Here is a 12534-nt window from a genome sequence, read left to right on the forward strand (position 1 = left end):
CATGTCCATGTTTGCTGTTGCTATGGAAACAAGAGACTGCTGACGTTAGCAGCTGTGAGCTAGCTTAGCTAAATCATCTTAATAATAATCCATAATATCACAATTGGGCATATTTAAACAAAATCAACCACAACTACAGTGGTTGATTTTGTCACAGCCCTTCAACTCTGGGCTAATATGTTGTGTAAAATATGCAGTTAATGAGGTCACATCACATTCAATGTAAAAACGTTTTCTACTTTGTTTTGGACACGTCTCCAAATGTAGCCTATCAGCCCCAGGCTAACGTTACTGACCATGTAGCCTCCACTCGCTCTCTCCCGGCGCAGCAGCACCTGCTGTGGTGGTGACCGGCACCAAATAGGTCTGTCAGTTTTGAACATTTAGCAGCTTCCACTTCCAGAGACTTTAGCTTTTTTAACCGCAGTCTTTCAGCGCCACCCGCGCGTTTCTTGCGCTTATCCATTTTAAACTCAGCGGCAGCCCGTCCCGCCACTCCGGCCCATGCCATGAGGTCCCGCCCACCCTGGTTTGTGTTGTGATTGACAGCACTGTCAGGGCTCTCTGAGCCTGTCAGCCCATGATTGATTGACAGTGACAAACATAGACCAATAATATGTGTCGATGCTGGCTACAAACTACTAGCCCTCTGTAGCCTATTGGCCAGAAAAATTGGAGGGAACTTAGAGAGAGAGAGAGAGAAAAAACATAGCGGACCGGACCGGCCCACATTGGTTCAACGGCCCACCGGGACGATGCCCACCCCTGCTTATTACACAGGTGATTTAACTGTTTTCTGTTTTCACAAAGCAGTTCCTTCCAACCACAAGAGAGACAGCATGCCAGTGTGACCATAGACAAATGCTGCTGCGCCGGGAGAGAGCGAGTGGAGGCGTACACTTGGAGCACAATTGGAGGGAACTTAGGCTGTGTCCAAAATCACTCCCTAACCACTATATAGTGGCCACGCCATTTTGTAGGGGTGTCCGAATGTTTAGTGTCCACTATATAGTGCACTGCATGTATCCCACAATTGACCGCGAAATGTAGTGAACATGCATTGCCAGAAGTTCTCTGGGCGCGGAAAGGAAAATAAATATGGCAGATGGACGGGAGTCAGCAAGGGGGTGTAGTTGGCGGAGGATAGTTTATTGAATTAATTAAAGAAAATTATATCTACTCTAATTAAAAAGGCGCTAAAAAGTAGGCTATCACTCACAATTTGACGACGTCTTGCTAGTCTTAGAAGAGCAGCGCATCTTCTCCTTTCTCTCTCTCTCGCTATTCTAGTTCTCCTCCTGATCATCAATAATTGAATTATTGATAAAACACAAACAGCCAGACTGACAGTAGACGGCATTTCTATAGTGCTACGGGAGTTTTCTAGAATAGCGGTGTGTGAATAAGTGTTTTTTTCGGCGGATGGATGAGAGGCGCGAAACAAATTCACGAGTTGTGGAGCAGTACAACAGTCACAAGGCCAGTTTATTCTATTGTTTATTTTATTACACATTTTAAAACAAGGCAATTTAAATGGCTTTCTATATTCATTAAAAAAAGTGTAAAACGAACAGCATATAATTAAACATTCCAGTAGATTACACTGTTCTGTTACTAAAGAGCCAAGAGAATTAAATATAAATATATGCTTAAATAGAAAATAAAATGCGAAAATAAAACGTACAGGACAGTAATCAAAAGACTCTAATTTAATAAAAATGCAGTAGTAAATGGACAAGTATTATGTGAGACGACATTAATGTGGTACGTTTTAATAGTGCGATAGCAATGACGTAATTACCGGCGCCAAGAGAAGTGTCCGAACATTTTTTTTGTTGATCTCACTATATAGTCCACTACATTTATTTCCCTATGTAGAGAATGAGTGAGTGATTTCGGACACAGCCTTAGAGAGAGAGACAGAGAGAGAGAGAGAGAGAGAGAGAGAGAGAGAGAGAGAGAAAACAAAAATAAAAACATAGCGGACCGGTGGACATTGGTTCAACGGCCCACCGGGAAGATGCCAGATGGCCAGTCCACCCCTTGCTACTAAGCAATATAATTTCAATGAGCTCCATCTTGACAAGCTGCAGGAGTTAAGTGATACTCTTCCATTAATGTCTGCATGAGTACTTTCAACTGCAGTGACCTTTTTGGCCACTTGGGGGCAGAAGTCCACAATAGACTGAAAACACACTCCAGTTCACATAATGTAAAAGTGCCTTGTAAAGTTGTTATAGCTCACAATTGACCCCTTTCTGTCATCACCTGTGTTTCATTGGCAGGACCAATGATACTCATTAAGGTTCTGTTACATTTAGTTTAACAGAGACTTTTCACTGAACCAACTGATGATCTATTTACACAACCTGCAGACTGACACCTGATGAAAGTCCTGCAGTAGTAGTAGTCTTTAAGCTCTGTTCAAATTTCCACTAAATCCCAAAGGAAATATCTGGCTCTTCTACTCTCTGAGTGTGTGCCTGCTGTTAGTATGGTGAATTGAATCGATTGGTAATGTTACATAAATGAGACTGTGAAAACAAAACAACACAAACTGAGAGCGTGTGTCAACATGCCCAAATACAGCCCAAGAAATCCCGCCAAAGTAAAGTAGCAAAAAACAGGATTTTCTCCTAAAATGAGCCTAAATTGTAGTTGTGTCAGAGATAAGATGATGCAGATGTGGATTTGGGTTGTGTGAATGGAAAGCCTGCCCAGTGCCAAGTACCAGGCAGCTGGTGGACAGTGGGCTCTGTGGACTTTCAAACCAAAACAATAAGCTGTAAGACACTAAAACGGCAACACTTTATACAGTTGAAGGGAACTGCTGATTTATATCACATGTAATAATCTGACCCATATCTCATGTATTTAGCATTACACTGGTACTTTTACTTGAAGATTCTGAATGCAGAAATGTCAGACATTAACTAATGATTGTAAATCATTAGCTAGCATAAGGCACCATCAGGTTCTGGCCATATAAGACCAGCTGAATAAAACTTTTGGAATTATGAATTAAACTTTTCTTTTTGAAGTGGGACATTTTGCTTCTTCATCTTTTCAAAAGTTAATCTCAGACAGCTCAGAAAAGCAGCACAAAAACTTTGATTGGCATTTCGCTTTATTCAGTTGTGGTTTTAAACCTCTGTTTAATCTTCTGACAGGAACATTTGTCTATTCACCAAAGAACCCAAGAGCTTCCATCTGTCAAACTGCTCATCAACTGAAGGTGCTGTGTGTTTACATGTATGACTGACGACTCATCACATGTAAATTCATATGAAACATGACTTGACCTTTCAAACAATCATCTGACTTTTCATAGACAACTTTCAGTCAAGGTTTTAAGTGGTACAATAACGTCATTATCAGCCCAGGCTATTGGATAAAAAAAAATCATTAGAAAAACTTAAATCTCTTTCTCATTGCATTAGAAAAGACAAGGTGACACCGAGCCTTCAGAAAGGCTTTGATAGACTAAGATTAGCACTGCTCCCTCCCGTACATTGTTAAATGGATGCCGTTTTTACACAAGCAGGCTGACTCTTTTTTTAATTGACTGAAGTCCAGTCCTCTTTTTCTTTATGTATGCCAACTTACAGCTAACAAAGAGTTAAAGTCCAGCTCACTTGAGCCTGTGCAAATCCAGTCCGTGATGACTGAGCCAGGATAAAGCATTGCCAGGAGTCTGCTAAGCTACTGTCTAGTCTTTACTTACAGTGCACTGTGGCAGAGTTTGGACAATTAGGGACTGAATTTAGACACTTAGACAGACAACAGGTGAGATTTGTGGTGAAACTTTAGGACAAGGGTAATACAAACAGTCTTAGCAGTACCGTCTGTTACTTGCTCCAAACTTAATTATTACTTATCAAGATCAAAATAGGACCAATTATTCAGAGCGCCATCTGTAAACATGATTCACTAATCATTTTTCTTCCGGAAAAATGCTTTGCCCTCAGAGACTCTGTCTTTGGTTTCCTGCAGTTTCTCAGAAAACTTGTCTTTAGTCTCTTCCATTTTCTCCGAGAGGCGTTCTTTTGTTTCCTCCATTTTCTCGGAAAATCTCTCCTTCGTCTCCTCCATCTTTTCTGACAGTTTCTCCTTTGTCTCCTCCATTTTGTCCTGAATGTATTCTTTAACTGGCGGAGGTGTTGATAAGTAGCCGTGCTTGCGGAGATACTGAACAGATAGTGACGTGCCACCCAGAGTCACTGTGTACCTAGCAGGGGTTGCAATCTGCAGACATACAAAGAGAAAATGAAGAAAAGAAAATACTGAAATATTCACTGACTGAGAAAGTGAGACACATTCCAATCTAAGTTGTGTAAGGGGTCAGAAAAGTGTTTTATTAAAGTGTTTTGATGCTGATCAGTGAGCAAAAATGTTTAATGTTCCCAAAACCCAAAGCATTCTGGGTGAAATTACCTTGTACATGGCGTACGCAGTCAAAGCGTATCCACTCGAGGAGTCTTTTAAAAGGCCAACTAGTGACTCTGGTAGACCAATCATCTCCAGGAATGGCACTACATTCACACCACTAAAGGAAAGAGACACATGACAAAGGGAAGACTGAAGCAGTTGTGCCATGCTGTGATGAATATGGATTACTTAACAACAGGATTTGTTAATCATGTTATTGTTAAAGGACAAGACTCACTGCATAGCAGCGTAATAGAAGGTTCCAAACCAGACGGAGGATGTCACGAGATGCACAGGGATCATCACCTTCCCATACTGTTTGAAGGTCTTCTTAAACCTCTGGACCAGACCACTCGACTTGTCCTGCAGGGGGTCCACCTCATCGGGCCCAGCTTCCCTGCTGCTGCCTTTCTGGACCTCCTGTGTTTGAGATGTGGAGCTGGACTGTTGCTCCTCCTGCGGCGGCTGGTGTTTTGGTTGGTGTGCTGCCTTGCTAGAGGCTGAGATCGACAGCCAGCGCTGGCCCGCGGGTGGTTGCAGCGATAGGCGGAGGGCACAGCAACAAAATGCTACCGGCGGCTCAGGGACGGTGACGCCCACCAGCAACGGGCGCACCGTCGCCAACCGCAGCAGTGTCCTGTGACTTAGGACGCGCTGCATCCTCTTCTTCTCCTTCCTCGTCTGCTGTGACGTTCAAGCACAGACTAGGATAAGACAAACATTCATTATATAATCAATCTGCCAATTTTATTAAATGAAATAAACCGTGATCTTTCCAACATAACACAGACACATTACAGTTGATCTATTCCTCTTCTTGCTGGGAAACATGTATGGAACGCTCTGGATCAGCCTTTGAAATACCTGCAGCCTGTTCTGTTTGTCTAAACCACTGTGACACGCTGAACGCTGTATGACCTAAGTACAGAATCTATGGAGCGCAGACATGAAGGCACTGCAAGTTCATGTTAAGATTCAAGCTGTGAAGACAAGAGTGTTTTCTGTCCCTGCTGTTAAGATTATGTTCATGTAATGTTTACTGAACATATTTTCATAGTTATCCCAACACTGTGCTGAGCATTTAGAAGCCAGAGTGCAACCCTAGATCTCTGAGTAGTGCTCTGTAGTCCTCCTGGTCACTCCTAAATCTGGACTGCAGACTTAAGGAAACTGGATCTTCACCAACACAACAGATTTTGAATTAAGACCAACAGTATTTCCTCTTCAGACATGTACCCACTCTTTATTTACAGTTTTTATGATTAGCCTTATTCCCATGTTTTTATAAAATCTGTCAGCCTCTGCATTAAACAGTAACTTATGATAAATAGTGCTGAAACCACCAAGCTAACTCTTAGCATTAGATTCCTTCCTGTGGTGGCCATTGCGTTATCTCCTCTGCATTCACACACACACACACACACACACACACACACAGGTTATGTTATGAAACAGATTGAAGGTCCTTAACTTACCTTGTGTTATGAGTGCACGATCATAAATGCCGCACCTGAAGCAGAACAAACGGATGTGTGTGTGAGTCTCATGAACAATGCTGATTTAAGTCGTACACACGCTGCTGACGTCACTGAACCAGGTTCACTGTTACAGTCAAACATCAGGTAAATCTACCAGCAGCTAGCTAAACTACTCTGTGAAATCGCCACAATAACACGGAAAGTCATTACATCTACTTTCAAAGTAAAAGTCCTGTACGGGAAAACAGACTGTCGCGTCTTATTTTGGCAATCCCAACCGGAAGTGTACTGCTACATTCGCGCTAGCTTTACACAGGCACTATTTTAGGCTAGTTGACATTGGGCAGTTTTGTCTGGAGGACAAGGGGCAGCTCTCTGCTGCTGGGGCACAGTAAACAGGCTTTTATCTTATTACGGCAGACAGTGGTTCTTCTTCAGACCCTGACAGACAGACAGGCAGACAGACAGGCAGAGAGACAGACGGGCTCGTGAGGGCCACAGTCTGAACTGCTACCAACTTTAACGTTAGCTAGCTGTGAGCTAGCCGCACAGCTAACACTCATAGGAAGGAGCGTAAGTTGTCTCTGTGGATATAAAACGTGCTGACGCAGACTTCACTTACGTTTGAAGTTACGTGCTGAGGTCCAGACAAACCCGTACCCCTTAATCCCGAGGGCCATGCGAATATACGCCCGAGGTGTGTGTCGTTCAAGGACCACATTTATCGCCGCCGCAGAACGGACTGCGTGGAGAGCAGCATGTAAACCTAACCGCGCGGGGAGCCACGGGAAATGTAGTTCGCATCGCCCCGGTTGTAAAACGCCCCAAATACGCGCGAGAAATACATTTCCCGGCGTGCCTAGCGCAAAGCCAACTTCTTGGACAGTTATGTTAGCCAGTGGTTTGTTTTCACTGTGTGTTACTACTGTGCCACTGACGACCTTCAGTGGAACATAGACCTTAAATGTCTCCAGGCCACACACACACAAACACACTTTTTAATGTTTGAATGTATCTGTTAATATTCAATGACATACCCATGCCACAGTCAGCAGACATTAATACAGTTAATAGTGTCATTTTTTTTTTAATACAAACGTGCTTAAAAAACATGTCTGTGTATTGCCACCATTCATAAGTAACACGCCCATAGACTGGGGAAGCGTGACAGTTGGCACATACCACCCATGTGCGTGCAGTACACGAGTCACGCCAGCAGAGGGCGCTGTCCTCACACTCTTACAGCTGGCTTATTTCATGCACACTAAATATTTGCTAACCACAAACTCGGTCTTATTTCTCTTTAAAAGATATGGCAGGCAATGAATTTAACAGTCTGGTCTATGTCGTTTCCAGCTGTAAGAAATTTCCATCAGTGAATACGCTCTAAAAAAAACTCACTGTGATCTACCTGCCCAGCTGCAAACAGCTGGAAAAAGCAGTGGCCTGCTGGTGAAGATTTTACAGCATTTATCAGCTGAAGAGACAAATAGGAATGAGTGGAGTTCAAAGTAGAACTTAAAAGTGGAGTGAATATTAGGCTTACATTCCTTGGGTGAACAGAAATAATAATAAATACAGCTGTAAAGACAAATATTCCCCTGGAAGACTTTTAAATCCAAGTCAGTTTAATTTTGTAATGAACTGGAAAATCCATGGCAGGCATACAAAAGCCAGTCCAGACAGGGGCTCTAAAAAAAATCCAAGCATCTTGTGATATGAGGATGGTTGCTTTTTGTGTTAATAGATTGCACACGCATACGTTTTATGTATGCTGAACTCTCACGACATCTTTAAATGGACTTGTTTGTTTTCTGATAGAATCACAGCCAGGAGCAAATGTGGTGCTGTGTGCTGAATCTCAGTCACACAGTGACTCTCAGTCACACAGTCAGACGGTTAAAGAAGCCAATTTGTGAGGGTGGCCAGAGTGAATCTATCAGATTAAGTGGGGTGGAAGTGATACATGGGATGAGGTGGAACTGAGGTGCAGAGTTGGCAGTAATAGAATAAATCTCTGCATGGGCCGCTGATCAGACTGAAAATGTTAGTGTACAGTGTGCCGCAGTGTGCAGACATTTGGAATAAAAGAAAATGAGATTTTTGTCATCCTTCCTTAAAGTTGGGGTATTTTTATGAAGTACTTATTCATTGTCATTGTATTAGATGAGGTCAGCCCACCCCCAGTTTAGAGAAGTACATTGGGATCCTGGCACAGTAGCAGAGCTGTACACTGTAGACAGAGTCAGCAGAAAGACACATTTTAGGTACACCTAAAAGAAAAATCAATACCTGTAAAAGTGTACACTATATTATAATATTAATCATATTCACAGCTTTACCTTGCTGACAGACAACCTTTTTCTTTGGCACTAACTGCATAACCTCCATATTCTTACACACAAGCCCCACTACACCGCACACTGTATTACACTGCGAATCAGCTATTTGTTTAGGCTTAAACCTGTTCGCAGCAGTGCTTTGCTTAGCCTCTGTGCCTGGATCCATGTCTGCTTCTCCAAACTGGCAGAGTGCTGACTACCTCATACAACCCCACTTCAAAATATCCAAACAATCCCTTCTAGCTTTACATATATTTGTCTGAATAAGTCTTTGTAATACAGTCATAAATCCTGAGACCTTGGTAATCATTCTTAAGAATATTTGTACTGGCAGAAAATATATTCTCCCTTATGCCCTGAAACACACAATGCCCCCATCTACAGGGCACAATGAGTCACTGAATGCTGGGTATAAAAATAATGTGAACCTTCACAATCACCAACCCAGCTGGATACTTCAGTTGGGTTGATGTGGTTATTTCATTTCAGAGAATGGTAGTTTTCTTCATTCTGCCAGTTCCAGGATCAGTGAGAAAATTAGTGGAAACCAATGAGTGATTAAATAACTCATATTTGTCACAGTACTCAGCAGCAGAGTCAGAAAGTAATACTCACTCAGCTCACCAATAGTGAGTAAAAATCTATGATGGGGAACGAACAAATAAGTTGATTTGACTCTGCAAACTTTGTGACTGCATGCAACATATGACTGTCAAAAAAATATACACTGCAGGTCTTTGACTGACCCTCGCTGGCCATCGTTGCTATGGTTATCTAGCAGCTAGCTCAGTGTTTAAGGAGAGATTCACACAAGTCTGCTGTGAAGAAAACAGGAGGTGTTTATGAGAAAACAAACTGTATTCATGCGTTACTGTTTGGTGCCATGATCACACTTAAATTCTAAAGATTCATATGAGCAAATGATCCATCGCTACTGCTGAATGTAAGCACTCATGCTTTAAGACTATTATTCTTTATCTAGCCACATTATACCTGACTAAAGTACCTTAAATACTCCTCATCCCATGCACTTCCCAACCAACCTGTCATATACACAGGTTACTCACAAGGCCACAAGGTCTGTCACTGATTTTAACCATTTGTTAGGATTAGTCTTTCACTCAAGACCCAAACTTTGTGAAAATGCAACAATGAATCACATTCATGCCCCTTTTATCTCCCTCTACAGTTTATAACCATCTCAAAATGCAAATTTGCAAATAAAACAACCAGGAAAAATGATCTTAATGGTTGGAGTAGCATGGCTGCTCCAGCAAATCGAGTCATCTGAGACAGTTTGGCACCCAAATTACCAAATTACAGAGAGCTGGCTGGGAGGATTGTATCCCATATCCTGCAGAAATTGCTGGAGAAAATATGGGTAGAGCTATATCTGGGCTACCTTACTTCACCTGCTGTCACCATGATCCAGACTAAGATAAGTAGCATGGGATAGGTGGATGAATGGATATACAGACAGAAATTGCAGATGGGCAGGCATCCAGGATCCATTTGTCGTAGTAAATCTTCAGCGTTTGCTTTGGCTTTGGGATCAGTATCTAGTGAAGCACACTCAGACTGCTGGCACTGCTAACAGTCAGCTCTTATCTTTCACTAAAGCAATTGGAAAAAAATAAATAAATCAGTGTCGCTTGTAAATCAAAAATGGTAAAAATAATAAATAAATCGATCAATATTTTATGTTTTCATGTGTGCATTTTTTCAGTTTGTACTTTTGACCTTTTTCCAATTTTCAAAGTTCTTACTGCAGCAGCTATTTCTAACCAGTTAAAAGAGAAGCTGGCGCAATAGTGGCATTTTCCTGGAGCTGTCAGCGACATAGATACACAATCTAAAAAGTGAAAACGGCCTGTGTGAAGAGATCTCAGGCTACTTCACAGAGTGAGGCAGCATTTCATATTGTTGTTGAGTTCAGTCTCCAGCATGCAGAAAAGGGTCAAAATGAGTCTGTCACCTCCTCTGCAGTGGGCAGCGAGAGTCTGCCTCTCAGGTTTACCATTTGCTTTGAAGTGCTTAGATTCAGCAGTAGCGATGGATCGTTTGCTCATATGAACCTTTAGAATTCAAGTGTGTTCATGGCATTTTCTGTAACACCAAACATTAACACAGGAATATAATTTGCTTTGCTTGCTTTGCTTTATTTTCTCTCTGCACCAGACTTCTGCATTTGGGCAGTTGTGTTTCAGTTTACGTGATGAAGTTCATTGTTAACTCTCCTTTTAGCTCTGTTTTAGTCTCTACCAGCCGAGAACAATATCTGGTTCTTTAGCTGCTAAACTTTGTTTACCAGCTAGTTGTTGTCAGTTCTGTGTCGTGCTGTTTAGTGGTTTTATGAGAGCTTTCTTTTCCTAAACTAAAGAACAGATGCCTGCTGCTGCTGCTGAAAACGGTCCTGACATTAGGGTGGGATGTGGAGGCTGCCAGAGCTGCAGTTCCCCTGGTAGTAGCTTCAAATAGTAGCGTCAGTATGAGCTACAGCAGTTTTTTTTATACAGCTATCTTGTCTATGTGGAATGATTCACTGATGGAAGCAATGGATTGGATTTAAAGAATAATTCTGACAGCAGTCCTGAAGCAGAGACATTTTTCGTGAGGCAGCAAGATCAAATGAACGTTTTTGTGTTTGGACTTTAATTTAAATGACTGTGGGGATGTCTTCAGCACCAAGGACATGACTGTTATGGAATTTTCTATCCTTAGGTTACACAAGGTCACGTGTGGGCCTTGAGGTCCTCAGCAGTATTAGTTGTTTAGCTTTGACTAGGTGCCAGTCTATCTCAACACTGTGGTGTCCAGAGTCACAGAGACCTGTTGCTGCCTTCCTAGACATAATAGATAGCTTGCCACTGACGTTCTAATCTGCATAAACAGACATCTGTGTCTCCAGACTAGAATATGTTGACAATAACACCTCCATGGGTAAAGACATTCTCTTTGACTAATTCTGGGCGTGTAGTATTTGTGGTGTTATCTTGGGGTTTAAAGTCGATCCACCAGGATGAGTTGGGCAGAATGTGAGACCGACTCAGGCACTTCTGATGATCTTTGAGAGTGTCTCTAATTCTCCTTAATCAAGCATCAATAAATAATACAGCATAAGACATCAGAGGCTCCTGAACACTTTCTTCCCTGCTGACCTCACCATTGACCTTTGACTTCAGCAATTTCTCCACAACAATGACCAAAGCTGTTTATACTGTTACATATCAATCTCTAAATGTACACTGAGCACTGAGATATCTTATCATGCAATAAGCATAATTTTGTATAAGGCATAGTAATGAAGCTTGCACGTTTGGGCTGTGCTGTTCGTGCTTTGCGCCTGGTTTATGGCAGCAAGTTGTGTGGTCGCTTGTTGCTATGTTGCACACTGACATTTCCTTTGAGCCGCTATGCGTGCTAGTGCTGTAATATTATTTATCCATGCAAATTTTATTTTAACTGTGGAAAATGTGCTCTATAATATCAATTCTATATAATACACAGATGTGTATAAGCTATCATGCACACACACCCTGCTGAAAATACCTTCCCACACAAATGGGATTCTGGTGAGACTGAAACAAAGCTTGAAAGAGCTGAAAGAGATTAAAATTCTAGATTTCTGAACAGATTTAAGAACAGTAATTTGATTAATGTACTTCCTACCACTACTTTCATAGAAATGTAATAACCTTGTACGAATGCTAGTTTAAACTAGTTTAAACACACCTGCCCTGTGTGATCTCAGAATAGATTTTCAGCGACAGTGCTGGAGCACAGGTACAAATTGTGTAGCACAATAGGTGGAGAAGTGTTCTGGTGACTCACTGCATTAAGGTCACATGGCACTTAAGAGTCTGTCTGGTCTGACACTTTTCTTAGCTGTCGGTGTCCAGAAATGATTGGTCTGTAAATCAACAGCATCAAGCAACAGTCTGTCAGTAATGAAGAGGAACCAGGACAGATAAATAAGCAGAATGCAGGTAGTCAACAGCTTTTGCACAGTTTGTTGCATATATTCACAGTGCACAGATTCTATTTTCTACTTCTTTCTACCGAAACGACCACTGGATTTTTGAGGCTTGTATGAACGTTGATATTTGAGTTTAAAATAATCACAGATTTTTTCACCCTGCTGGCAACATGGCTTCAGGAATCTGTCAACCACTTTGGGGCAGAGTCACACAGAAATGTTGTACAGGTATTCATTTTTCAGGATGAATCCATACCAACTTTGGTGATGTTCTGACCTTTCCTCTCATGCCAACATGAGGTTGACATTT

The 12534-nt window shown here is 41.8% G+C and overlaps 1 protein-coding gene across 2 annotated transcripts; it reads right to left on the bottom strand.

Moving 5' to 3' along the window:
* Positions 1-3109: 3109 nt before the first annotated feature.
* Positions 3110-6697, bottom strand: fam210ab (family with sequence similarity 210 member Ab). Of its 2 annotated transcripts, none has more exons than XM_019263623.2 (5): positions 6529-6697; positions 5904-5938; positions 4667-5112; positions 4435-4546; positions 3110-4245 (listed from the first exon to the last, which is right to left on the bottom strand). In XM_019263623.2, the coding sequence occupies exons 3-5, from the start codon at positions 5086-5088 to the stop codon at positions 3931-3933; spliced, it is 849 nt and encodes a 282-aa protein (XP_019119168.2). In that variant the 5' UTR covers positions 5089-5112; positions 5904-5938; positions 6529-6697; the 3' UTR covers positions 3110-3930. The 2 variants fall into 2 exon arrangements, with proteins under 2 accessions (XP_019119168.2, XP_010746126.3); XM_010747824.3 differs by having other exon boundaries at positions 4667-5132; positions 6529-6696.
* Positions 6698-12534: the final 5837 nt, after the last annotated feature.

Source organism: Larimichthys crocea, chromosome XIII, assembly GCF_000972845.2.
Source record: "Larimichthys crocea isolate SSNF chromosome XIII, L_crocea_2.0, whole genome shotgun sequence".
Classification (NCBI taxonomy): Eukaryota; Metazoa; Chordata; class Actinopteri; family Sciaenidae; genus Larimichthys; species Larimichthys crocea.